This window comes from Chelon labrosus (genome assembly GCF_963514085.1).
Source record: "Chelon labrosus genome assembly, chromosome: 12".
Classification (NCBI taxonomy): Eukaryota; Metazoa; Chordata; class Actinopteri; order Mugiliformes; family Mugilidae; genus Chelon; species Chelon labrosus.
In genome coordinates this window covers 13,571,685-13,598,938 of record NC_140345.1, presented here as the reverse complement: position 1 = coordinate 13,598,938, position 27,254 = coordinate 13,571,685, and the positions used below count along the sequence as shown (strand labels likewise).

The 27,254-nt window shown below is 41.0% G+C and overlaps 1 protein-coding gene across 1 annotated transcript; it reads left to right on the top strand.

Moving 5' to 3' along the window:
- Positions 1–27,254, top strand: LOC311497576 (B-cell receptor CD22-like; the record flags this gene model as incomplete). The annotated part of the gene is made up of 10 exons (XM_084557887.1): positions 1–165; positions 19,013–19,378; positions 19,855–20,148; positions 22,521–22,775; positions 22,863–23,123; positions 24,649–24,733; positions 25,037–25,142; positions 25,233–25,304; positions 26,552–26,583; positions 27,209–27,254. The coding sequence occupies exons 1-10, from the start codon at positions 117–119 to the stop codon at positions 27,252–27,254; spliced, it is 1,566 nt and encodes a 521-aa protein (XP_084414013.1). The 5' UTR covers positions 1–116.

The following is a 27,254-nucleotide window of genomic DNA, read 5'->3' as shown; positions in this document are numbered from 1 at the left end:
TTAGATTAAAAGTGGAATGGAAACTTGACAAGTCTTCTCTCACCACGGAAATGACAGCAGAATGCGACTATTTGTCATTTTATTTTCAGGTCTGACCCTGACACAAGAGAGTGGAGATGGAAGCTCTAACACGGTCTCTGTTTTCTGTGTGCCTTTGGATTCAAGGTATGGTACCTCCTGTATGGTGAATATTCAGCTGTAATCAAACGAACAGTGGAATTAAACAGACAGTTATTTGTCTTTTTCCTGTGCCTCTTTTATTTGCAATTTAATATTCAGGTGAATTTGTACTTTACTACATTCTTTCATTGACTCCATGCTTATTCTATTTCACTGTTCAATGTGTTACAGTTATTCAAACCGATGGCTCATCTTGGACAGCTAAGGTGCCGTCCTCAGTTAAAGGTCTCCTTGGGTCATGTGTGATCATCCCCTGCTCATTTGATTACCCAAAGCTAAAAAATAAACAAGTCTCTGGTTACACTGGGATTTGGTACAACAACGAGAACCGTCCTATCTATCACCCAGACAAGGAAAATATCTTGGAGAATTATCGGGATCGGACAACGCTGCTGGGAGATGTCAGTCACAAGAACTGTTCTCTGAAGATTGATGACATTCGGTCCAGTGACCAAGGGCCTTTTCATTTCAGAGTTGAATTGAAAGACTACAACGCATTTTCCTTCCAACAAAACCAAGTTTCCATCTCAATAATTGGTAAGTGAAATGAACAGCATCCAGTAAAAACTATATAGTGACAGTAATTCCTATATTTCTGTCTTGAATTCCAGTATTGTTATCATGACATTTATTTGTTTAATTGTAGTAGATCAGTCTGAACTCCTCTCACTAGTTACGTTTCTGACTTTCTTACTTAAGAAAAAGGAACTAATGGGCACTAGTAACACATCTTTTCATACGTGGTATCCTACAGTGTTTGATTCTCTGGATTATTTCACATGTCATTGTTTGGCAAATTCAATTTGTAACAGCACAATCTACAAATCAAAAACAACAAGTTTTCAAACTGTGTTGGTAACAATTTTTATTTAGTTTTTTTTTTACCTAGTTCATCATTTGTGCTGTTAAAATGCATTCATATCCTCTTTCTTTAAATAACTATGATTGCAAAACCTTTTTTCCCCTTTGCACAGAAAAAAAGTAAGGGTTCCTATTCGTCTTAGGCATGAAAATCTTTGACTTAATGTGCATAGAGGTGAAATACTCTTTGTAGAAACATATAGCAAGTTACAGTGTTGTTCTAAGGTCAAGTTCCTGTTCTAACAGTCTTATATTTTTAACACAATCTTTATTTTGAGGGAAATAATATAGGAAATATCTTTCCACCATAAAGGGTGTTTGTAGTCCATATGTGTGGACTACAGCTGTTTAATATCAAAACAAGCAATGCAAGAATTCAAAGTTTCATAAAACACAATCCAGTAGACAAGTGTTCTCTATTAGTTAAGATACAACTTCAGGTCTTTGCCAACAGCTATTGTGTTCTTTCTTGTTAACACAGATGAATCACAACCCATCACCTTATCTATGATTGAGGAGATAAGTGAGGATCAGAGTGTGTCTCCATCCTGCTCTGTGTTTTATTCCTGCTCAACCTCTCCTCCTGTTTTCACCTGGAGTCACTCTGGAGAGCAGCGTTCTCACTCACAAGAGCTCAGTGATGGCCAGCGGAAAGCAACATCTACTCTGACATTTCGTCCGACCCGTGCTGACCACAACAAGTCTTTACAATGCAGCGTTCAAATGCACAATGGAAAGCCGCTGCGGACACAATCCAGGGTCCTTCAAGTAAAATGTAAGTAGTGATGATGAAAACAGATGCTTCTGACACTGTGGCCTTCATTTTTAGAATATAGAATATAGAAGCTTTATTGTCATTGTATAACAATACAACGAAATTTCGTTTGGCAGCATCTCTTGTAGCAGCTACATGTCACACGTATAGAAGAGAAATAAAGGTATACACGTAATAAATATGAAGGTGCAGTAAAAATACTATATATAAATAGTCTGTATTTACACTAGTGCAAAACTTAGTAGTCCGTTTCCTGGTGTGAGAGGTAGTGTGTGTGTGTGTGTGTGTGTTGGTTGGGGTGGGGGGTCATGGTTCTTGTAGCAGGCTTTTCACAGCCATGGGGAAGAAGCTGTGTTTAAGTCTGTTTGTGCGGGCTCGCATGACTCTGAGTCTGCCAGAGGGAAGGCTGGTGAAAAGAGAGTGTCCTGGGTGGGCGGGGTCGTCTTGACTCTTTGTGGCCCGTCGGAGGAGTCGGCTGGAGTAGATCTCCTCTAGGCATGGGAGTGGAGAGCCAGTGATCCACTGAGCAGTCTTGATGACCCGCTGCAGTTGTTTCTTTTCAGATGCAGTGCAGCTGGCATACCACACTGTACATCCATACGTCAGGACACTCTCCATTGTGCAGTGATAAAAGTTTTTCAACAGAGGTGGAGGGAGTTTGTTCCTCCTCAGCGTTCTCAGGAAAAAGAGACGCTACTGGGCCTTTTTGATTATGTGGGTGGTGTTCACAGTCCAGCCCAGGTCCTCTGAAATGTATAGTCCAAGACACCTGAAGCTTGTGGCCCGCTCAACTTCTTCCCCATTGATGCTCAGGCCTGAGTGCAGTGTGGTTCTCGACTTCCGGAAATCGATGATGAGTTCTTTTGTTTTCTTGGTGTTGAGGTTGAGGTGGTTGTCGCTGCACCAGCCCGCCAGTGCTTGGACCTCCTCTCTGTATGGTGCCTCATCTTCGTTGTTAATCAGCCCCACAACAGTTGTATCATCTGCAAATTTGATGAGGGTGTTGGAGCTGTGGGTGGCGATGCTGTCGCGGGTGTACAGTGTGTACAAGACTGGACTCAGAACACAGCCCTGAGGAACACCAGTGTTAAGGATGATAGTGGAGGATGTGGAGGAGCCCATCTTGACATGCTGGGGTCTGTTAGTCAGGAAGTCCTTGATCCACAGACAGAGGGAGGTTCCAAGTTGCAGCTGGTGCAGTTTGTTGATGAGTCGGCTGGGGCTGATGGAGTTAAATGCCGAGCTGAAGTCAACAAATAGCATCCTGATGTATGTTTGGGGGCTTTCAATATGGGCTTTCATGGTTTCAAACAGACAATAAAAAGCATATGAAGAAATATAAATAAAATAAAATAAATAAGACAAGTGAAAATTGTCAAATATTCTGAAAGTAATTAGAACAAAGAGCAAAGACGCGCAAACAAACAGAATGAAGATCAAAATGAGACCAAAGACAGATAACACTTTATAGTAATGATTTAGTTTTCCCCAGTGTGGAAGCTGTTCCTGTGTGTCTCGAGGGATGGTCTAATAGCTCTAATAACTTTAGACAATGAAAGTCACCAGCTAATTGTTGATGTGCAGCCTCCTCCTCTATGTTACCGCAGGACGTTAGGTGAAGTTGTTAACTGACTACTGTTGAGAGGATTTGGATCGTTCCTCTGCTAGCATTAGTTCATTAATCCTCCATTATCGACTAATATATACATCTATATGTTTCTATGCAGATGCCCCAGCGAATGTGAAGGTTGAGTACAAATCAGATGTGAAGGAGGGACAAACTGTCCACCTGAATTGCTCCAGTGATGCTAACCCTCCTGTCAGAAGCTACGAGTGGCACAATGAAACCGGTGCTCCAGTGCACAAGGGATCGAGCTACATCCTTCCAAATGTCTCTAGACACAGAAAAGGGCCGCTGTACTGCACTGCAGTTAATGAACTAGGACGAGTCAATTCAAGCTCTGTGCAGCTCAATGTGCTATGTAAGTAAACAACTACAGAACCGAGGTGATGAAGAAGCCTTTTTTATTGAAACACATATAATAAATGTACATTTCTTGCTCCTGCAGATCCCCCTGAGATTAAGAATGCTTCATCGTGCTCCTCAGAGTGGGACATGGTAAACTGTGTGTGCAGGGCTGAGTCTAATCCTCCCAGTATGATCCATTTTGTGTTTCCCAACAAAGTTCACCTGAGAACCAAAGTAGAGCAGCATGGCTCTCTTACTATTGGGACTCTACAAGTCAACATCGGGTCCTCCATGTATGTGTACTGTCTGGCAAACAACACGCAGGGCAGTGCCAACGTCCTGCTCTCCCTGCCTGTTAAAAGTAAGAAATACTTTGAATGCAGCATATGTAGATTGTCACCACTGTGTTTGGACACACTGTATGATTTCTGTTCGGACAGGTAACATGCTGTATATTTACATTGCTGCTGGAGCAGCTGGAGGTTTGGTGATCCTTGTAGCAGCAGTGATAGTTGTTAAGAAATGGTGAGTTGCTATCGAAAAATGGATTGAATCAGAATTTGGATCAAATGTAAGTCGACCAAACCAGTTTGTTTAATATAAAAGCACAACACTAAACAAAAGGCCAGCAATAAATGTATACTTTTAAATCAGGCATTTGTTAATACGATGCAACAATATGGCTTATAATAGTCAAACCAGGCTTCAGTGTTTGTATAAAGTGTGCTTCAATTAAAAACCAATATTCTGCCAGTAGGAGGAGATCTGGAGACACACCAGAGCCTGACATGAGCACCACAAAGGCTGACAAGGAGTTGGAGCTCTCAGCAACTAAGTATGCCATGACACAATGGTTTAATGTTAATTCACATCAAATACAAACCTCATAGTGTCTTTATATGTGAATTTAATAACTGTACACATTTGCTTTCTGCACCAGTCAGGAAAAGAGGAAAGAGACCTGTGATGACGTGGGATGCCAAGGCATTTATTCCAATGATCATATTTATGGCAACATTGGGGTATGTAAACTTTTCTCCATTCGTTCATGACACACGTGCATGCAAGAGGAGAGAGAGTGAGTTAATTTTGTTTCCTATGCAGAATGGTGGAGATGACGCAATCTACGCCAACATGTAACGCATAGAGGAGCAGTCCATGTCTGTGCTGTTGAAGTGAGAATCAAGGAAGTTGTAAAATATTTCTGTATACATCACAAAACATTCCTTTTTCTCTCCTCCTGAAACTTACATTGTTTTTCATACTCATCTTAACAGTACTCACAGTTCCTGGGATACAGAGTGCTGTTAGATATAGATAAAGATATAGATATAGATAAAGTTATAGCAGTGACTTTCTTTCTCGCTCGTCTCTTTCCTCTTGGTCCCACCCACCTGGTTACCCAGTGGGTTAACTTATACATCCATAATTGGCTAATCAAACAGATTGACACCTGTCCATACCATTTACAAAACAAGACTATGGTGCGTTCGGGAACCATGTTGAACATGGGACATTCCATATAGTTAATCAGCAGTCCCAAATACCAGTAATCCGCATTTTGCACTTTTCAAATTCATGCCATGGGCCAGATTAGATCAATTCATTAATTCATTCATCTTCCGTAACTGCTTGTCCTGTGAAGGGTCGCTCGGGTGGCTGGAGCGTATTACAGCTGTCATCGGGCAAGAGGCGGGGTACACCCTGGACAGGTCTAACACAGAGAGACAGACAACCATTCACACTCACATGCACACCTACAGCCAATTTAGAATCACCAATGAACCTAATGAGCATGTCTTTGGACAGTGGGAGGAAGGGAGAGAACCCACACAGACACAGGGAGAATATGCAAACTCCACACAGAAAGACCCCAGGTGTCCCATGTATTTGAACCCGTAACCTTCTTGCTGTGAGGCATCAGTGCTAACCACCACGCTGCCCATAACAGCAGAATATGCCATAAAATAAATATACTATTAAATATACTATTTGCAAGCCTCACATTTGCTTTGCAAAATTATAAGGTAAAAATGGGGTTACCTTTTATGTCTATGTTATGAAAAATAAAATTCCAACAGCAAGAATGATCGAAGTCTAGCAGTTGGTGGAAAGATGCTGAAATAGATGGCTTTTGAAGTATTGGTTTCTGGTTTCTTGATTCCTGTGAATAAAAAGACAAATTCAACAAACTGGATATTAGTCTGGATCTGTTCTGAGAAACGAACAGTGTGTTTTTAAGGCTGGCAAATGAGCTTATACCTGGGGTATCTGTTGTAAAATTTCCACCTGTGGGAGAAACATGCAAAGTATTCATTTCATTTTTCTGTACTCAAATATTTATTTTAAATCGTTGATCATTTTTTTTTTGTGAAAATCTGAGTATTGAAGGAAATGGAGACAAAGTCTCTATAGAAGCTGTAGTTGTCGTGTCATTTCATAATTATGATGTACTATCTCCAAATTATGTCTTGTAATCTTCAAATTATGATGTACTATCTCCAAATTATGGTTCATAATCTCATCATTATGACTTTTAATCGTATAATAATCTCATGATTATGACATACCATGTGACTCAATTTCTTTTTCGAGTGGAAATGGGCTTCCATAGGTTAATGGCTGTGTAGGTGGGACGAATCGACGTTGTGTCTTTTTAGCACCAAATAACCTTTCAGTGTTACTGTACTTTTAGATGATACCTGCCTCCTTTGTCTATTTGGCCAAAGCTTCAAGCTAGCATCACACACCCACCAGTCCACCAAACAGGATGTTGTCTCTAACTGTCTTTGTTGTCTTTAACTCCAGGTAAAATCAATCGTTCATGTACACAATTAGGATAATAGTGACATTTGTCTAATGAAACTTATTTTTAAAAAATTGTAATTGCACAATCAATTTTTTTAACCCTCTGTTCAAGATACACAGGTCCCATTGAACTTGACATTATTACATTACGGAACCACTAGATGGAGACACGCTCTCAAATCCAATGTAAACTTTGACACTTGAATCTGGACCGACTCCACCTGGAATATGAGCCAAACAAACACGGAGATCAAAGGTGCAGTCATATGACTCCTAGATGGCTGAATAAGAGTCAACAGAGCTGAGGAATGAGTCTCCTGAAACAAATTTTAAGCTTTTGTGATCTCGCACGATTCGATCCTGCTGGGAGAAGAAAAAAAGAAAACAGAAATCAGTCCTGGCTCGAGTGCGGCTCTTGCGCGCACAGGAGGAGATGGACTTTTGAGAGAGGCGTGTTGTTTAGACAGCGGGTTGTCTGGTATGATTCTGTGGATGCGGCGCAACTGACAGACTTTTCTCCAGCTGTGCGCGGTGTGATGGAAAACTGTAATGTTTCTGTGTTACTAAAAATAAACTCATCGACATTTACTAACTCCTATATTTTTCTGTTGCCTGAACTGATATATAAGTAATGTGAGTTATTCTCTTTGTACATTAAATTTTGACTTGTGCTCAGTCTGTGGTGATTTCTTCTTCATTGCATGCTTGTTAGTGCTTGATTGACTTAAATAACAATAAACCAGTCATATCAGCTAAGACAGCTAATTTGGAAGATAGCTTAACCTGATACCTTGACTATTGTTTGAATAAGTTGACCTTCTTCAGTACTTAGTCAACATATTTATGTTGGCCAGATGGTGGAGCTTTAACACTGATTAACAGCTGATGAAGTCACTGAAGGCTGAAGCAGTGACTGGAAACTAACTTGTTTCCAGTGGCCAAGTTGGAGATACATTCTGTTGCAGCAGAATACCCTGAATAAAAAGTTTAAAAGGGCCAGAATCATGGAAAGGGAAGGGATAAAACAACTGACCACCAGCCTTCGAGGCCAACTAATCAAAATAAGAAGAGCGGAGGGATTAAACTGAAGGCGTAAAAAGAAGCTGCAAGAAACAACTTAAAGGGGAACTCCGGCGCAAAATGAACCTGGGAAGCATTGAGAACTCTCTTCGTTCAGTGCTTCTCTATGCTCTCAGTGCTTTCTTCCGGCAACAGACAGTTCAGTTTCCCCAAGATGGCGCCCGCCTGGATATGTGAGCCAGACACAAACGGTACTGTGTTCCTTTTTTAATAAACTGCCTGTATACTTGCAAAGTTCTCAATGCTTCGGTTTACATGTAGAGACCCTAGTTATGCTACCGTGTAAGTGTGGTGATATTGTGAGCCTTGTTAGTGGTATAGAAATAGCGATTTCTTTTTATGTGTAGGTGTGCCCCGAAGGCTAGCGTCATACGTTAATTAGCGGTTTGCAAGAAAACTGGTCACATTTGACTAACAAAACAAATGCATGAAAACAAATACCAGAGAACGGTCAAACTCGGTACATATGTGTTATTAACCCCAGGTTCATTTTGCGCCGGAGTTCCCCTTTAATCAAAAACCCATAATGTTTCATCAGAGTACTTCTAGGAGAAAACAGATCTGGGGCCTCATGTACGAAGAGTTGCGTAGATTTCCTTCTAAATCGTGACATAAGCTCAGATTTAGAAGCATTTCGAAGCACACTTCCTTTGTACATCCCAATCGAGCGTACCCCGACCCCTCTGTCCACGCCCCTTTTAAATATGCAACTACTTGTCCACGCCCCTTTTGAATATGCAAATTGTATTTAAATTGACCCGGCACCTGAGATTCCCCTCTCTGCGCGATCAGAAAACGAAAACATAAGAATGAATAAGACGGGAAAGAAGAAGAACAACAGAAAGAGAATTGGAGACGCTACTCACTGGAGTGGAGATGCGCAAAAATGTCCTCTTTTTGGCACGCTGCCACAATGTTTACTTGCATTTGCGCATCGCGTATGATCTGTACACTGATCGAATGAAAATGTTTCCTGTTGACATTTACAAATTCACGTGATGGCGCTTTTATAGCAATGTGTGTGGAGTCCATCATTCAGAAAACCGTCTCTCGCTGCAGATTGCTCTTTAATGTTGACCTGTTCAGATGCATTGTATGGGAATCTGATACACCTGGCTGACATGCGGATAATTCCGTCCCACACGGCTGGCATGGCTCTGCTCATGGTCTACCAGCACAGCCCCGATCGGTCGGAGTAATAGTTTTCAAATTTATGACAGTTTCCCAGCATCACCGCTAAGTGTCGCCAAAGGATCGACATCTGCAGAATCCTACGTACGCCAGCCACGTTGTTGGCGTTGGCACGTACAAAGTTCCCGGACATTTCACTCTTGACACATCTGAACTTTTACGTGAGCGAGTACGTACGTAACGTTTTTGTACGCACGCAACGTTCGTACATGAGGCCCCAGGAACCCTGACAAGTTCTAAGCACAGAACCTCCATCATGGAGAGAGGTCCAGGATGTCATAAAGCACTCCAGATCATCTTCTGCACTAGGCGAGTGCTATACCCTATAAGGTATATAAAAGATGCCCTAAGCTTCTGAGAAGGCTTTGGAAGCTTATGCCGAGAGTTTGGTCAAAAGCCAAGATCCCATCGTTCTGGAGAAGGGCAGATGGGTGCTTTGTGTCAAAAGAACAAAACTTGGCACAAATAAGTCAGTTCCAGACCATCTTCTTGCTTAGTGTGGAGGGCAAAACCCTTTTCTCAGTACTGGCCAAGAGAGTAACTGATTACATGACCCAACACCTCTATCCAGAAGGGGGGCATTGAGATTTTCTTCAGATGTTTGGAGCACACAGGGACCCTTAGTCAGCTTATACAAGAAGCAAAAGAAAAGAAAGGCAACCCCACAGTTGTCTGGCTCGACTTTGCAAATGCATATGGATCCGTCCTGTCATGGTTTTTCAAGGAGAGGTAGGACCCAAATGCTGGACACTATATAATGAGGCAGGAGTTGGCAAAAACTGAATTTAAAAAATCAAAACTTTGAAAAAGACAAGAGTGTAACATAACAAGACCAGGGCAAGGAAACACAGGGAAACGGTGGAAGACAGTATGACACGACAGAGAACAAAGGGAAAAGCAGGACTATATACACACACACACACACACACACACACACACAAGGGCAGAGGAGACACAGGTGAAAACAATCAGGGCGGAGCAGACAATTACAAAGGTGGGAAGGGACACAAGACAGGAAACCAAGAACTTAACAAAATAAAACAGGAAACTGGAAAACATGAAACTTGAAACATGAACACAGGAATCAAAAAACCAGAACCATGACACGTCCCACAAAGCCTGATCAAAGTGGCGACATCCAGGGTCTTGTCACCAGTTAAGTAAGGTTCCAATCTTCCAGCTTCACAACGAGTAGCAAAAGGAACAGTAACAGCATGCACCATCTCCCCCATCTTGTTCGTCATAGGCACGCACCCCTCACCGATAAAAAACAACATCACCAACACAGAACAAGCTGAAAACTGTCTGAAAAAGATCAATAAATCTGACCTCCCAGGAAAATTTAAAGGTGCAGTAGGCAAGTCTTATAAAACTAACTTTCTGTCATATTTGCTGAAACTGACCCTATGTTCAAGTATAATTGCATGAAGCAGGTCATTTAAAAAAAAAATCGGCTCCTCTGGCCCCACCTAGAGCCTGTAGCGCGATTTGCAAGACATCCAACGCTCCACATTCAGATGCACCAATCACGTCCAGGGGTGTATCTAACAGAGTGTCAATCACTGCTCATGGACACGCATTTCATAGCGCCCTCCCCTCCCTCCACCACCTCGCACCACTTGTCCATGGGCGTGTAGAAGGAGCCGGGATGTAATCCTCGTCTGAGGCCTGTGCCTCAGCTTCACTCTCAAACGTCTAACCACATCAACAGGTAGCGGTCATATAGCTACCACATAGCAAATTGATAAATCTAAACTGTGGAATAAAACGCCACAATGAATGCCTCTAACTGTTATTGATAGCAAACATCACCGATGTAGGCTACTTTCAGAAACATCCTAACCTTGGTTTTGTCCTAAAGTTGACTATTGCTAAATATTTTGACCTAAAGTATAACGACTGTATCGTTGTACATTAGGTCAAATTATTTAGCAACAACGAAGGGTATTATAAAAACTACGTCGGTGTGTTCCATGCTAGTTTGTTTACTCGCTCTCTCTCGGTTCTCTGCTCGTGCACAGTATTCCAGGGCCAATATGCACGCTCTCTATCGTGCACAGCTCTCCCTTGTGGGGGAGGGGCTTGGGAGACCGTTTTGGGCTTTAGCGGAAAGTGGGGAGGGACTGAGAAGTTGTCGATGTTCAAGTTTTTTGGCTAAGTCCTGGATCTTCGCAATCCTGCCTACTGCACCTTTAAGTGTTGGATATGTGACAAGTTAAAAAGTTAAATAAGTTAAAAGTATAAATAATTCTGACCAGTTAAAAGTGTAAACAAGTTTGATTAGCTAAAAATATAAAATAGTTAAATGCTACTTAAAAAGTAATTGGAGAGTAAAATGAAAGGGAAGACCTAGCCGACTTGGAGGATGAAGGTATGTCTGACCTACTCGATGTATGCTCGAGAAAAAATACTGCAAAGGGGAAAACAAAATCAGTGAGACAGTTAGTGGGGAAAATGTGCCTTATTAAATGTTTTGTGAAAGTTCTCTTAGGCATGAACAATGGAACCACTCTGATTGGAGCAGCCACACAAGCAGTGGAAAATCAAAATAAGGCAAATGTTTCGTGGTCCATGGGAGTGTCGGTGATACCTGTAACAGCACCAGCAGACACACCAATCATCACGCTTACAACAGAACAAATCAGACATGATCAGGGGAATGATCCAAATGTGGGGAAAGTCATTCATCACAAACTGACAGGACAGAGACCAGCAGGCCCACAGTGAAAACATCTTTGCCCCCAAGGTATCAGGTTTGCTGAGTCAAAACACTTAATGAAGGCTGGGTAATGACCTTTCCTCCAGGCCAAGGCTACATCCATTAGTTATGGATATTATATGGTATTTTATAATGTAATGTGTACCTAGTACAAGCATAACAGATGGAATTAAAACACCCAAAGGGCAGAGAAGAGATCGTGGGAGGAGAGCATGGGTAGAAAGGGCAAAGAGTGGCGTATTGTTTATCTTTTTACAGAAAGGAAGATGTTCCAAAATTTTCTAAAAGCATTCTCCTCATCACAGTCATCCAGAAATTATCGATTTCAATCGATCTGGTGCATCTTCCAGAGGAATGTCTTTGTAATATGTAACTGATTGTCATGCTTATCTTATTCATTTAGATAGAGAGATTTAAATTTATTTAGAGAACGTTTTTTCAATCTGACATACATGTCTTCCTTTACTCCTCTTTCAAACCATCTGTTTTCTCTGGCTAAGATTTGGACATTGTGTCCTTTGTCCTTCAGGTGTAAGTGGACCACTGAGTGGTTTCCTGATGAGCTGGCTGTCCTGTGTTGCATAAACTACATTACTCTATTTTTGCCTTTGTGTTTTGTCTTTGGGGTGGACCAGTTGTTGCCTAAGTGTACCGGGTTTGAAATAAATTTGAATGCAGTGTTGCAAACAGATAACCGTATGCTGTGTTATTGCTATGTGTGCCCTTATATTGGCACATTGCTCCTATGTGAAAAGTATTTCAAGGGGAAATCCAGTTCTTGTTATAAGAAGACTTAGATGTGTCTTATAGGTTCAAGATGTGGGAAAGATGTTGCATTTTCTCTGAATCAAGGAAAATGGGCCAGAGATAAGATTTAGCCAACTCCATTCACAACGGTATAATGAGAATCCATTCATCTGCCAAAACAAACAGGCAGGAGCTGTATTTCCTGTAAATAATGCATGAAAAACACTAGGAAAAACAATGAATATGCATTTATGAATCATTTTTGGAATTTAATAACATCTACGTGCTAATCAGTCATACCTAGATGAACGTAATACCACATCGAGGAACTGAAAGCTTAAGTAAACCTGGTAAGTTTCATCATTTCAATGTTACAAATACCTTCAGCGCAACGACAGGCTGTGACTGAAAGACTTGTGCTTCTTGATTGACTGATCAATGCAAACGACCGACCGTAAGATAGTGGTAGGCGGATCGATCCAAATATCGACAATATTGATACCAATGTTGGTATCGAGATTGATCGATATCAATGTAATGAGATCGATACTTAAGTTTCAGTTTCTCTTGTTTCATTAAGAGGCGACCTGACTCTGTTTGTCTAAATGCCGCTGCTGTCACAGAGCAGGGCAGGCTCATTTTGCTCCTCCTCGCCCTCTCATGTGTTTGTACCGTCACACTGAACACTGCCCACCGCTACCACCAGGCCCGGCCAGCAGCTGCGCATTACACACAACGAGAGTGGGGCTGTTTGGTTATATTTTCAGGACGAAAATGAAACTATAGGAAGTCGTACTATTTGTAAAAAGTTTTTAACTTCTGTCCCCAAGAAGTTTCAACCTCATTCACACCTTGACACTGGAGCCTCTGACGGACAAGAGTCGTTAGAGCACCATTCATAAGGAAGAGGACGGGGGCAAAAACAGTCCCCCCTCAACAACAGGTAAGTACCCAATCGTTAATGTACATTAGCTGCACCGGTTTCTGGTTGTTAACGTAACAAGCAAGTTTCAGGAGGAGTTCCTATTTAAACCTCAGACTTCCCACGAGTCCCCTCGAACTGAAGAAGCTACTCGGAGTGCTGAAACGTCTTCTCAAAAAAGTCCAGTTGCCTTTTTTGAACCTTTTTTGGATATACCATGACTTGGATGACGGAGAACCTTCACAGACATATCTGTAAAAACGCTGTAAGATAGTGACACAACAAACTTGTAAAAGCAAATGGAAAGTTTTTAAAATCCCCCGCCCACCTAGCCCCGACAGACCCCTGAAAAGAAGAAAAAAAGTACATAGGAGAGAAATGTCTTATTTTTGTATTGCATTGTACGTCATAAACACTTCCTTACATTTATAATATCTGTTGTGGAGTGATAATTACACTTTGTTTATTTAAGAAAAACAATCCAGAAAGAAGTGCGATGAATGAAGGGAGAGATTTAGTTTTTTAATTGTATTGTAGTTTCTGAACACTCTGCCTGAAAAATATATTTTTTTTATTTGTTCTCAGTCATTTTGTGTTGTTTCTAACGTTTATTGTGATAGTATTTTCTATTTATTTATAAACTTTGCCCAAATTATGTACTGGATCTTAACTGAATAATAATCCAAAAGGCAAATCACAAGAACACTTAAATGTCATGAAAATTCATTCTGATTTAAAGTGATTGAGACTGATAATGCATCCACCGTAATTATTAAAAAGTATCGATATCGGTATCGGCGATACTGGCCCTGTATTTACTTGGTATCAGATCGATACCAAATCTAGCGGTATCGCACAGCTCTACCGTAAGAGTCATTAATCAGCAGTGATTGACTAATACTGTTACTGCTTTCTTTAATCTCAGAGATATTTGATTAATCGGTCCTTTGAGGACAGATAAGATCAGGACTTCTCTGTATATGTCCTGTAATTAGGGGTCAATGCAACAACGTTGCAGGATCCCTATTGATTTTGTTGCGATTTTTATTCTTCTTTGCCTTAATGATTATTAATCTCCTTCTGCCCAGGACCCTGCCCTGCCCAACTGCAAGGGCAAAAGGCATCATATCCTGGTAACTTGGTAGGAGTCCTGGCATTCCACTTTGCCAAGGTGTCAATACACATGCTTACACCTAGGTGGCGCTATAATAAGCCACTTTACGTTTCGGCCCATATCTTGAGAACAAACAAAATTCTTTTTTCCCTATGATTCCTCAGATAGCCCTTCCTTCTAATGGAATAGGCCACGCCCATTTCTGCCAGCCATTTTTTTCACTCAATTTTGAAAGAATTGCACCTCAAAGCGAAATCAACTCCTCCTAGCCCGTTCATCCAATTCTCACCAAACTTGGCATGTATCATTTCATGGACAAAGATAATGTAAAGTTCTCAAAAGAACTTTAGCAGGGTTATTGATTACAAAGTTAATGGCTAATTAACTTTTATGGCGTGCAACAGTACTTAAAAGCTAATATTTTGTGAAGTATATACCCAAACTTCAGATCATTGATAATAATATAATTCTGTTCAAGCACCCCAGCTTTTGTGACCCATGGTCTCTAGGGGGCACTACAAAAGCAACATTTCAATATCTCAAAAACTGCAATAGCTAACTTCATACATACAATCTGTAACATATTGTGTAGATGCCCATCAAGTTGCATGACACCGCCCATCAAGTTGCGTGACACTACGTCAACAGGGGCCGCTACAGGTGACACCGAAACATTTCATATGACTTTAAGACCTATAACTTTTTAAGTATTAACCCAATCCTTATGAAACTTAGCAACCGTCATTATAATATGCTTGCGTACATGTTTTGTGAAATTCGCGCTGTAGGGAGTGCTACAACAACTACATATTTATATCTCACAAACCACCACAGTAAACTGCTTTACATTTGACAGTAATAATCTGTGGATGACTCTTCACAAGCACACTAAATTTCGTGCAATACGGTCTATAGGGGGTGCTACTGGTGACTTTTGCCTCTGCGTCCTGCTCGGGGACGACTTCGCCACGGCATGGACCCCTTTATGATCGCTTGCAAACATCTAGTTATTAGTTATTTTTTTGATAAACTTTATGTTTCTTTGATTTACAGATTTGCTCCTTGTTATTCTCACATCCTGTCATGGGTAGCTCAGTGTCCACCGGTTTCACAACTCCTACTCCCAAGAAACTGTCTTTGGGGCGGCAGAAGGAGGACACAGTCAAACTGGAGGACCATTTGACGCAACATGAGGAGAATTTCTGGAGCGTCAAACAAAAGCAAAGTTTGTCTGTGAAAAAGTTGCACCTTCCTCACAGCACCCACTATGTTGACTGTCCAGGAGAGCGTCAATTTTTATCCAAGCAAGGGTGAAATGCTGAACTCCGCCTTTGTTGGAGACCAGGGCCTGTGAATTTACTAAATTCACATGGACAATTGAATCTATACAACATGTCAGAATCCTCAGAAACCACCTGTGTTTCAACCTGAGATGCAGGCAACACAAGATTATTCCCACCAGCGTACATCTTTGTTCCACATTGAAAGGCCACAAAGCGGAACAGATTCTCCAGAAAGCTCAAACCCAGCTGCTTAACGAGAGAGTAAGGCAAGTTCACCTTTGACGCTCTCAAATCTGAAACCAGACAGTGTTTCGACAAATTGACACCACAGCTACCTGAGGATGTTCTGGAGGAAGTTTCCAAATGTGTGGAAAGAGTCCAAACTGCACAACACACAAGAGGTAAGGAACAGCAGAAACGGAAATTTCTGTCTTTAAAAGTACAACACAACAACTGACACAAACCTGAGGAACTGACATGGAGGAGAAAGGACAACCACACTACACAGCTGGAAATTCCAGGAAGAGCAGAACCTGTCAGATAGAGAGCTCACCCAGCCAGAAAAAGATGTCTTAGCCAGAGGACAGAACTTTGCCGTCACACCAGATCAAATTCCAGTGGTGGACCTCATCACTTCCATGGAATCAGCCATAAAGAACAATAAACTCACTAACTTAGACTGAAGGTAACAACAGCCCTCGCCAGTGCGAAAACACCACCTTCCAACATCACCACCCAGGAAAGGAAGGCTCTAGGGTCACTGCAAAGAGACCAGGACATCACCATCCTGCCAGCCGACAAAGGAAGGTGCACCGTGGTGTTGAACACAGCGGATTACCACTCCAAAATGAACAACCTTCTCAGCGACAAGGAGACATATGAGACCACCCATTTCCAATTTAATGGAGCATTCTACAGGCAAAAACACGACTGTGCCATGGGGTCACATTGTCACCGATCGTGGATAATCTCTACATGTAGGAGGTAGAGATCAGAGCCCTGAACTCCTTCACAGAAACCACTCCCACCCACTGGTTTGGATATGTGGACGACACCTGGGTTAAAATCAAGACACAGGAGGTAGAATCTTTCACACAGCACATCAATGCAGTGGACAGCAACATCAAATTCACTCAGGAGGACATAGTTTGACCTTCCTGACTGTCCGGTGCACGTGGAAGAAGACTGAAGCCTCAACATTGATGTATATAGGAAACCCACTCACACTGATCAGCACTTATTATTTGATTCTCACCACCCCCTGGAACACAAACTAGGGGTCATCAGAACTCTTCAGCACCGAGCACAGACTATACCCACAAGACTGGATGGCAAGGAGAAGGAGCAAAAACACATCAAATGAACACTGAAGACATGTGGATATCCCAACTGGGCCTTTGTCAAATGCTCAAAAAGATAAGGACAGAGAGGAGGAGCACAACAAAAGGAAGAACCTCGTCATCCACTATGTGGCTGGGGTGTCGGAGAAACTCCAGAGAATTTTCAGGAAACACCGCTCCAGTTCATTTCAAACCAGGAAATACACTTAGGCAAAAACTGGTCCACCCTAAAGAAAAAACACCCAGGCAGAAACAGAGTAATGTGGTGTACGCTGTTCAGTGCAGTGAGGAGTGTACAGACTTCTACATTGGGGAAACCAAACAACCCATCCATAAACGCATGTACCAACACAGGAGAGCCAGCTCATCAGGCAATGATTCAGCGGTCCACTTACACCAGGAGGACACTTCTTTGAAGATGACAATGTCCAAATCTTAAAAATTAGCTGCAACGGTTTCTGGTTGTTTACACAACGAGAAAGTTTCAGTAGGTTTTCCTATTTAAACCTCAAACTTCCCACCAGTCCCAACAAAAACTCTACAAGTCCAGTTGCCTTTTTAAACCTTTTTTAGATAATGTTTGCAGGACCAACTGCAATACTACTGCAGCACAGGAGGTCTCACATGGAGGGCAACCGCTGAGACAGTTTTCTCGCTCACCATTAGACCATATGTGAAACTGTGATCAGGATATGAGACTACAGTGTAAATGAAAAATGTGTCAGGTCCCCTTTTTGCGAAATGCATGCAAGACTAAGAATGTTTCTTTTGTTGTGCTGGGTATGATCCTGTTAAACAGAGATCAAGACATTAGATTTCATTTTGATGTCACGGTATGCAGACGCTCAGAAATCAAGAGCATGAGCAGACACCATACAAGAACCCTGACCATGTGACTTTTTAAATGAGCAAAGGAATATATGTTCACTGTATTGTATCTTAGCACATTGTTGTCAATGTGTTTTAAACCCCACTGAGATGTAAATGCATTTTACGAATGTGTAATCAACCTTGTTGGACAAATAGATGGATTGCAGTACTACTGTGTGTTACTGTTTCAGTTTTTCTGTCTCTCTTCAGTTAGCTGACATTGTCACAAGTGCATCTAATAAGGAGTCAATAAATGACAGCAACAGCTTTAAAAAGTGATAATTGCCTCACACTGATTAAACACCAGCCCTGCGATGGACTGGCGACCTGTCCAGGGTGTACCCCAGCCTCTCGCCCGATGACAGTTGGGATAGGCTCCAGCAGACCCCCGCGACCCTTAACAGGAATAACCGGGTATAGAAAATGAATGAATGAATGAATGAATGATTAAACACTTAAGTCAAGAGGAACTTAATGGCCCATTAGAATTAAACTCAATGGGGCATGAGGCTTTTTAAAATGATTTGCTGGGATGGTGATGATATGCTCAATGACCCTTGTGTTTATCGTGTGCTTAATATGCAAAAATAAAATTGGAGAAGTCACAATTACTGAACAAAAATTTAATTCCTGCACGTCTTTCTAAAGAATGGATAGTGAGTATAGCACACACTGTGAATAAAAAACTTTTGAACATGGAAAAGAATAACAAAATACATTCTGATAAATGATTAATGATTAATGGGATACACTTACCCCCATACAGGGTTGATGAGATAAAAGTTTAGTGCGGTGACAGTTAGATTAAAAGTGGAACGGAAACTTGACAAGTCTTCTCTCACCACAGTGAAATGACAGCAGCACGTGCCTATTTGTCATTTTATTTTCAGGTCTGAAACTGACACAAAAGAGTGGAGATGGAAGCTCTAACACGGTCTCTGTTTTCTGTGTGCCTTTGCATTCAAGGTATGGTACCTCCTGTATGGTGAATATTCAGCTGTAATCAAACAAACAGTAGAATTAAACAGTCAGTTAATTGTCATTTTTCATGCATCTCTTTTGCTTATAATTTAATATTCAGGTGAATTTGTACTTTACTACATTCATTCATTGACTCCATGCTTATTCTATATCACTGCTTAATGTGTTACAGTTACTCAAACCGATGGCTCATCTTGGACAGCTAAGGTGCCGTCCTCAGTTAAAGGTCTCCTTGGGTCATGTGTGATCATCCCCTGCTCATTTGATTACCCACAGCCAGAAAATAAACAAGTCACTGGTTACACTGGGATTTGGAACGACGATGATCATCGCTCTATCTATCACCCAGACAAGGAAAATATCTTGGACAATTATCGGGATCGGACAACGCTGCTGGGGGATGTCAGACACAAGAACTGTTCTCTGAAGATTGATGACATTCGGTCCAGTGACCAAGGGCCTTTTCATTTCAGAATTGAATTGAAAAACTACGACAAAGCTTCCTACCGACAAAGCAAAGTTTCCATCTCAATAATTGGTAAGTGAAATGAACAGCCTCCAGTAAAAACTATATAGTGACAGTAATTCCTATATTTCTGTCTTGAATTCCAGTGTTGTTATGATGACATTTATTTTTTTAATTGTAGTTTATCAGTCTTGACTCCTCTCGCGAGTTACGTTTCTGACTTTCTTACTTAAGAAAAAGCAACTAATGGGCACTAGTAACACATCTTTTCATCCATGGTATCCTACAGTGTTTGATTCTCTGGATTATTTCAGATGTCATTGTTTGGCAAATTAAATTTATAACAGCACAACCTAAAAAAACAAAAACAACAAGTTTTCAAACTGCGCTGGTAACAGTTGTTATTTAGGTTATTTTTACGTATAGTTCATCATTTGTGCTATTATAGTGGATTGATATCCTCTTTCTTTAAACAAGTTTGCAAAATATTTTACGATACAGCTTCAGATCTTTGCCAACAGCTAATGTGATCTTTCTTGTTAACACAGATGAATCACAACCCATCACCTTGTCTATGGTTGAGGAGATAAGTGAGGGTCAGAGTGTGTCTCCATCCTGCTCTGTGTTTTACTCCTGCCCAACCTCTCCTCCTGTTTTCAACTGGAGTCACTCTGGAGAGCAGCGTTTTCACTCACAAGTGTTCAGTGATGGCCAGCGGAAAGCAACGTCTACTCTGACATTTCGCCCGACCCGTGCTGACCACAACAAGTCTTTACGATGCAGCGTTCAAATGCACAATGGAAAGCCGCTGCAGACACAATCCAAGGTTCTTCAAGTAAAATGTAAGTAGTGATGATGAAAACAGATGCTTCTGACACTGTGGCCTTCATGGTTTCAAACAGACAATAAAAAGCACATGAAGAAATATAAATAAAATCAAAGACAAGTGAAAATTGTCACTTTTCTTTGATAAAGAAAAACAAGCAAGGTGCTTACAGGACAAGGACAAAAACAGTGTAGAACATTGAACAAGATAAACAGTGCTAGTTGTACGTGTGGTATTGTATGGGTGGGTGAAGAAAAATAAATAAAAAGTAAAAATGAAAATAAATAAATAAGTAAATAAATAAAGAAATTGCAATACTAGTAAACAAAGAGTGGAGAGTAGGGCTGAACGATAATATCGTGAAATGATATAACGCGATTTTCTAACCACAACTTGCGCAAAACGCAAAAACGCAGAAGTTTTGCATCGTTTTGGCCGATCGTCCACACGTATCCTGTAAACGCATAGCCCTAAAACGCACTTTTCTGAAAACGGGTCCCAGGGTGGAGAAATTCGCAAACGCACTTCTTGCGTTTCTGTGTGGACAGACACAAACGGAGAAAACGATGACGTCATCGCCACACCCCCGAGCAGCCTTCCACCTCCCGAGATACGTCTCATAACAACATCAACAACAATGGCGGACTACATGCTCGTGTTCCTGCTGGAGAAGATATTGAGCCTATTAGGGTTTTATGCTAGAAATAAGGGTCCAGGTTGTAAAAAAGAGTAGTTTCCCTTTAAATGCACAGTGGCAAAGCCACAGATGTTTCTGTAATGAGCAGCTAAATAAAAATGTCATTTATTTCAAGTCATACATCTTTTAATTTAATTCTAACAAATAGGCCCAGCCTATGAGAAAGAACATTTTACACTAAATTTATCTGATATTGTGTTGTTCATATTTAAATCATTCATCATGTTTTGTTGGGGAAAAAAAGAGGATAAAATAAAAAAAAATAAAAAATCGCATATTAAATCGCAATCGCAATATTGGGGGAAAAAATCGCAATTAGATTATTTTCCCAAATCGTTCAGCCTTAGTGGAGAGGGTGACAAGAATTCAATGCTATCTGTTACATTATGTTTTGCTTAATTATAATAAGATAAATAATATTTTCCATCATAAGAATCATAGCAGTGTAGATGGATGTTTTTTTTTTTCTTCCAAAAGAAATAAAACATAGCTGACAGAACCTTTATCTATTGAATAGAAAAAAAAAAGAATAAATCAATCAATAAATAACAGTTTAGGAAAAAGAAAAAAAAAACAAAAAAACATATGTAACAGAAATAACAACAAACGGCTCAGTCATTCATATGTGGGGTGCTGGCGGGGTTTTGGGGAACATCCGGGACACTATAGACCCCTAGGCACATGTTTTTGAGTTGTGACCAATATGTATAAAATGAGTCAGTCTGATTGTGTTTTAATGCTATTTGTTTTTCTGTATCGATGTGGTCGGATAATAGGAGGAGCCACTGAGATGTAGTGATTTTTGTTCTGTCCTTCCAGTTTAGGAGGATAGTCTTTTTAGCGACTGTTAGAGCGATCAATATTGGTTGTTCATATTTCAGTGGCAATTCAACTACAGAGAGGTCTCGTAGCAGACATATAGTTGGGGAGGCTCGAATACTGCGACGATAGCTAGCGAAAGTGGTAACGTTTGTCCAAAGTTTCTGAATTGGTGGGCAGAGCCAGATGGCGTGAAAGTAATCATCTATAGTGTTTGTTGTACAGTGTGAACAGATGTTATTTTCTACCATTCCCATTTTGTATAATATGTTTTGGGTGAAGTGTACTCTGTGGAAAATTTTGTATTGAATAAGTTAAGCTAATTGTTGATGTGCAGCCTCCTCCTCTATGTTACTGCAGGACGTTTGATGAAGTTGTTAATGGACTACTGTTGAGAGGATCGTTCCTCTGCTAGTGTTAGGGGATGCCTTTTCAGATGAGCGTGCATAGCAGTTCTACTTTTGTTGTATTTCAGGACTGACTTACATATTCTGCACGTCATGGTTTCATCTTTAGTGAAGTATTTCCACACACTTGATGAACCGCTGCTAGTTTGCTTCGATGACCCACTAGGCTCCTCTGCCTTCTCTGATGCGTCCCTGTTTTTACTGTCACGTGACTTCCTGCTTAAAGCGTCATGGTACATCAGTAAAGTCGACTAGTCGGTACAACCCCCAGCACAGACTCGACTATACAGGCTTTAATACAAACTGCAGACAGCTAATGCAGTTTTTTTCATACCGTAAATCAGACATTAATGTGATTCTATGATCTGCCCTGTATTTAATCAAAAGAGTATTTCGGTTATAATAAATAAACCCACTTTACTATGCGAAACACTGTGTCTGTGACTTGTACATGTTTCTATGCAGATGCCCCAGTGAATGTGAAGGTTGAGTACAAATCAGATGTGAAGGAGGGACAAACTGTCCACCTGAAATGCTCCAGTGATGCTAACCCTGCTGTCAGAAGCTACGAGTGGCACAATGAAACTGGTGCTCAGATGCACAAGGGATCGATCTACATCCTTTCAAATGTCTCTAGACACAGAAAAGGGCCACTGTACTGCACTGCAGTTAATGAACTAGGACGAGTCAATTCAAGCTCTGTGCAGCTCAATGTGCTATGTAAGTAAACAACTACAGAACGGTGGTGATGAAGAAGACTTTTATATTTAAACACGTATAATAAATGTACATTTCTCGCTCCTGCAGATCCCCCTGAGATTAAGAATGCTTCATCGTGCTCCTCAGAGGGGGACATGGTAAAGTGTGTGTGCAGGGCTGAGTCCAATCCTCCCAGTATGATCCATTTTGTGCTTCCCAACAAAGTTCACCTGAGCACCAAAGTAGAGCAGCATGGCTCTCTTACTATTGGGACTCTACAAGTCAACATGGGGTCCTCCATGTATGTGCACTGTCTGGCAAACAACACGCAGGGCAGTGCCAACGTCACGCTCTCCCTGCCTGTTAAAAGTAAGAAATACTTTGAATGCAGCATATGTACACTACCAGTCAAAAGTTTGGACACGCCATCTCATTTAATGTTTTTTCTTTATTTTCATGACTATTTACGTTGTAGATTCTCACTGAATGCATCCAAACTATGAATCAACACATATGGAATTATGTAGTAAACAAACAAAACGGCCACCCTTTGATTTGATTACTGCTTTGCACATTCTTGTTATTTTCTCGATGAGCTTCATGAGGTAGTCACCTGAAATGCTTTTCCAACAGTCTTGAAGGAGTCCCCAGAGATGCTGAGCACTTGTTGGCTTTTTTGTCTTCACTCTGCCATCTCGATTGGGTTTAGGTCAGGTGACTGTGGAGGCCAGGTCATCTGGCACAGCACTCCATCACTCTCCTTCTTGGTCAAATAGCCCTTACACAGCCTGGAGGTGTGTTTGGGATCATTGTCCTGTTGAAAAAATAAATGATGGTCCAACTAAACACAAACCGGATGGGATAGCATGTCGCTGCAGGATGCTGTGGTAGCCATGCTGTGCCTTCAATTTTGAATAAAACAGTGTCACCAGCAAAGCACCCCCACACCATCACACCTCCTCCTCCATGCTTCACGGTTGCATGTAGAGACCATCCATTCACCTTTTCTGCGTTGTACAAAGACACAGAGGTTGGAACCAAAGATCTCAAATTTGGACTCATCAGCTGCTTGTTGCTTTTCCTTAGTAGTGGTTTTCTAGCAGCTATTTGACCATAAAGGCCCGATTGGCGCAGTCTCCTCTGAACAGTTGATGTAGAGATGTGTCTGCTACTAGAACTCTGTGTGCCATTGATCTGGGCTCTAATCTGAGGTGCTGTTAAATGCGGCTGGTGACTCAGCAGCACAGGTGACTAATGGTCTTCCTTCCCTGGGGCGGTCCTCATGTGAGCCAGTTTCAGCGTAGTGCTTGATGGTTTTTGCAACTGCACATTCAAAGTTTTTGCAATTTTCCAGACTGACTGACCTTCAGTTCTTAAAGTAATGGTGTACTGTCATTTCTCTTTACTTGCTGATTAGTTGATTGGTTCTTGCCATAATAAGAAACAGTTGTCAAATGGGGCTGTCAGCTGTGTATCAACCTGACTTCTGTGCAACACAACTGATGGTCCCAACCCCATTAAGAAGGCAAGAAATTCCACAAATGAACCCTGACATGGCACACCTTTGAAGTGAAAACCATTGCAGGTGACTATATCACGAAGCTCACTGAGAGAAGTCTAAGGGTTTGCAGGGCTGTCAACAAAGCAAAGCGTGGCTACTTTGAGGACTCTAAAATATGAATCATATTTGGAGTTATTTCACACTTTTTTGTTTACTACATAATCCCATATGTGTTGATTCATAGTTTGGATGCATTCAGTGAGAATAGACAATGTAAATTGTCATGAAAATAAAGAAAAACCATTAAATGAGAGGGTGTGTCCAAACTTTTGACGGGTACTGTAGATTGTCACCACTGTGTTTGGACACACTCTATGATTTCTGTTCGGACAGGTTACATGCTGTATATTTACATTGCTGCTGGAGCAGCTGGAGGTTTGGTGATCCTTGTAGCAGCAGTGATAGTTGTTAAAAAGTGGTAAGTTGCTATAGAAATATGGATTCATTTAGAATTTTGATCAAATGTAAGTCGACCAACCAGTTTGTTTAATATAAAAGCACAACACTAAACAAAAGACCAGCAATAAATATATACTTTTAAATCAATCATTTGTTAATACGATGCAACAATATGGCTTATAATAGTCAAACCAGGCAGAGGCAGAAGGTCAGCTTGAAAATGATTCTACGTCTTTAGAATCAGTTCAGTCTTGTAGTTTGCATTACAAGGATTCAGTGTTTGCATAAAGAGTGCTTAAATTAAAAACCAATATTCTGCCAGTAGGAGGAGATCTGGAGACACACCAGAGCCTGACATGAGCACCACAAAGGCAGACAAGAAGTTGGTGCTCTCAGCGTCTCAGTATGCCACGACACTAAGGTTTAATGTTAATTCACATCAAATACAAACCTCACAGTGTCTTTATATGTACATGTAATAACTGTACACATATGCTTTCTGCACCAGTCAGAAAAAGAAGAACGAGACCTATGATGACATGGGATGCCAAGGCATTGATTTCGATGATCATATTTATGGCAACATGGAGGTATGTAAACTTTTCTTCATTCATTCATGACACATGTGCATGCAAGTCCAGCTTTTTTCACCTTAGGCTGCTGGCAAAGGTGAAACCCTTTCTTACACATCAGCACTTTGAGACAGTAATCCGTGTCCCATATAGTGGGAGTGACTGGGGAACCGAAGCGCAGCCTCTAAATAACGCATTATCTGCCGCAAAACTCGTTCATTTCACCAATATTTCGTTATCGCACGCTAGTGCTGTTCCCCGTTGAGTCCGGAGTTACCTGTTATCACCTGGGGTCTGTAGATTGACCTATAGACCCCCAGATGATGTCTTCTGACCTGGATGATGTCATTCCTGAGCGCTGCGTGACGGTCGTCTTGTTTACCTATAATTTGCTACTGCTAGTTTTTTTCAACATGGCTGAATATTTTTCCGATTCTGAGGTTGTCGACAAACCATAGCAGTAGCAAATTACAGGTCAACAAGCCGACCGGCGCGGGTACGCTCGATACTCAGAGATGACATCATCCAGGTCAGAAGACATCATCAGGGGTCTGTAGGTCAATCTACATCTGCGTTATTTAGAGGCTGCGTTTCAGTGACCCAGTCACTCCCACTATATGGATATACGCAGATCTAAATGTCTCCCGATTAACTACAAATGACACAAAAGTTATATGGGTGAGTAAACGATCGTATTTTACGCCAGAAATAAGGTCCAGGTTGTAAAAAACTGAATTTCCCCTTTAACTGGAGCACGCAAGAGGCAGCACATCTGCCATTCTGGCCTCCCTCTACTGGCTGCCTGTGCATTTTAGAGTCCAGCATTTTAGAGTATTAGAGTCCTCTATGAGCTTCTCCATCCTTACACTTCTGCTTGGTGTCTCAGGTCAGCTGATCAGCTGCTCCTAGAGTTACCGAGGTCTAAACGGAAGCTCAGAGGGGAAAGTGCTTTTTCTGTTGCTGCTCCCAAATTATGGAACGATCTACCACTGCACATCAGACAAGCCCTCTCACTGTCCATTTTTAAAACTTGTCTTTAAACCCATTTTTATTCCATGGCTTTCAACCCAGCATGAGACCCTGCTCTTGTTTAGTGCTTTTACTGTTTGTTTTTTTTACTGTTTTTATTGCTTTATTGTTTTTAACTGTTTGTCTTATGTTCTTATTCTTACCTATGTACAGCACTTTGTTTCGTCTGTGGTTGTTTTTGAAGTGCTCTATAAAAAAAGTTGTGCTGAGTTGAGTTCATGTTGTTTCCTATGCAGAATGATGGAGATGATGCAATCTACGGCAACATGTAACGCATAGAGGAGCTGTCCATGTCCGTGCTGTTGAAGTGAGAATAAGTTGTAAATATTTCTGTATACATCACAAAACATTCCTTTTTCTCTCCTCCTGAAACTTACATTGTTGACAAAATTGTTCATGCCCATCAATGCACTTGGGCTTGCCCTTGTTCATTGTTGTGCATTGTATATCTGATCAAATAATGTGTTACAACTAAAACAGCATTAATCTCTTGCAGCAGTTTCTTTGCAAATGATGATTCTTTAATTTTTTATTTATTTATTTTTTTGCTTTAACGGCACAAAGCTACTGCACAAGTTATATCTAAGTGTGCTTTTCTCTTCAATATTGTTTCATCAGATTGGCAGATAATAGCACAGCTGTTAAAGATTACAGTAAATAGTTTAAACATAAAAATGTATGAGAGAACATTAATGTCATATTAAGGGTCTTATGAGTTCACTGTATCTGCATTCATGAATATTTGAAGGAAGCACCCTCGTTGACCGTATTAATCAGGTACTCAGTCACTGATAAGAAACAATATTTTTTTGAATTATCAGTTCCACAACATGTTAATAAAATCATACAGAGGTGTGAATTAAAATGTTTTATCTGTGTTTTTTTTTTTTCAGGCAGTCCAACAACACCAAGAAGAAGGAGCTTGAGCGTGTGTTTTAA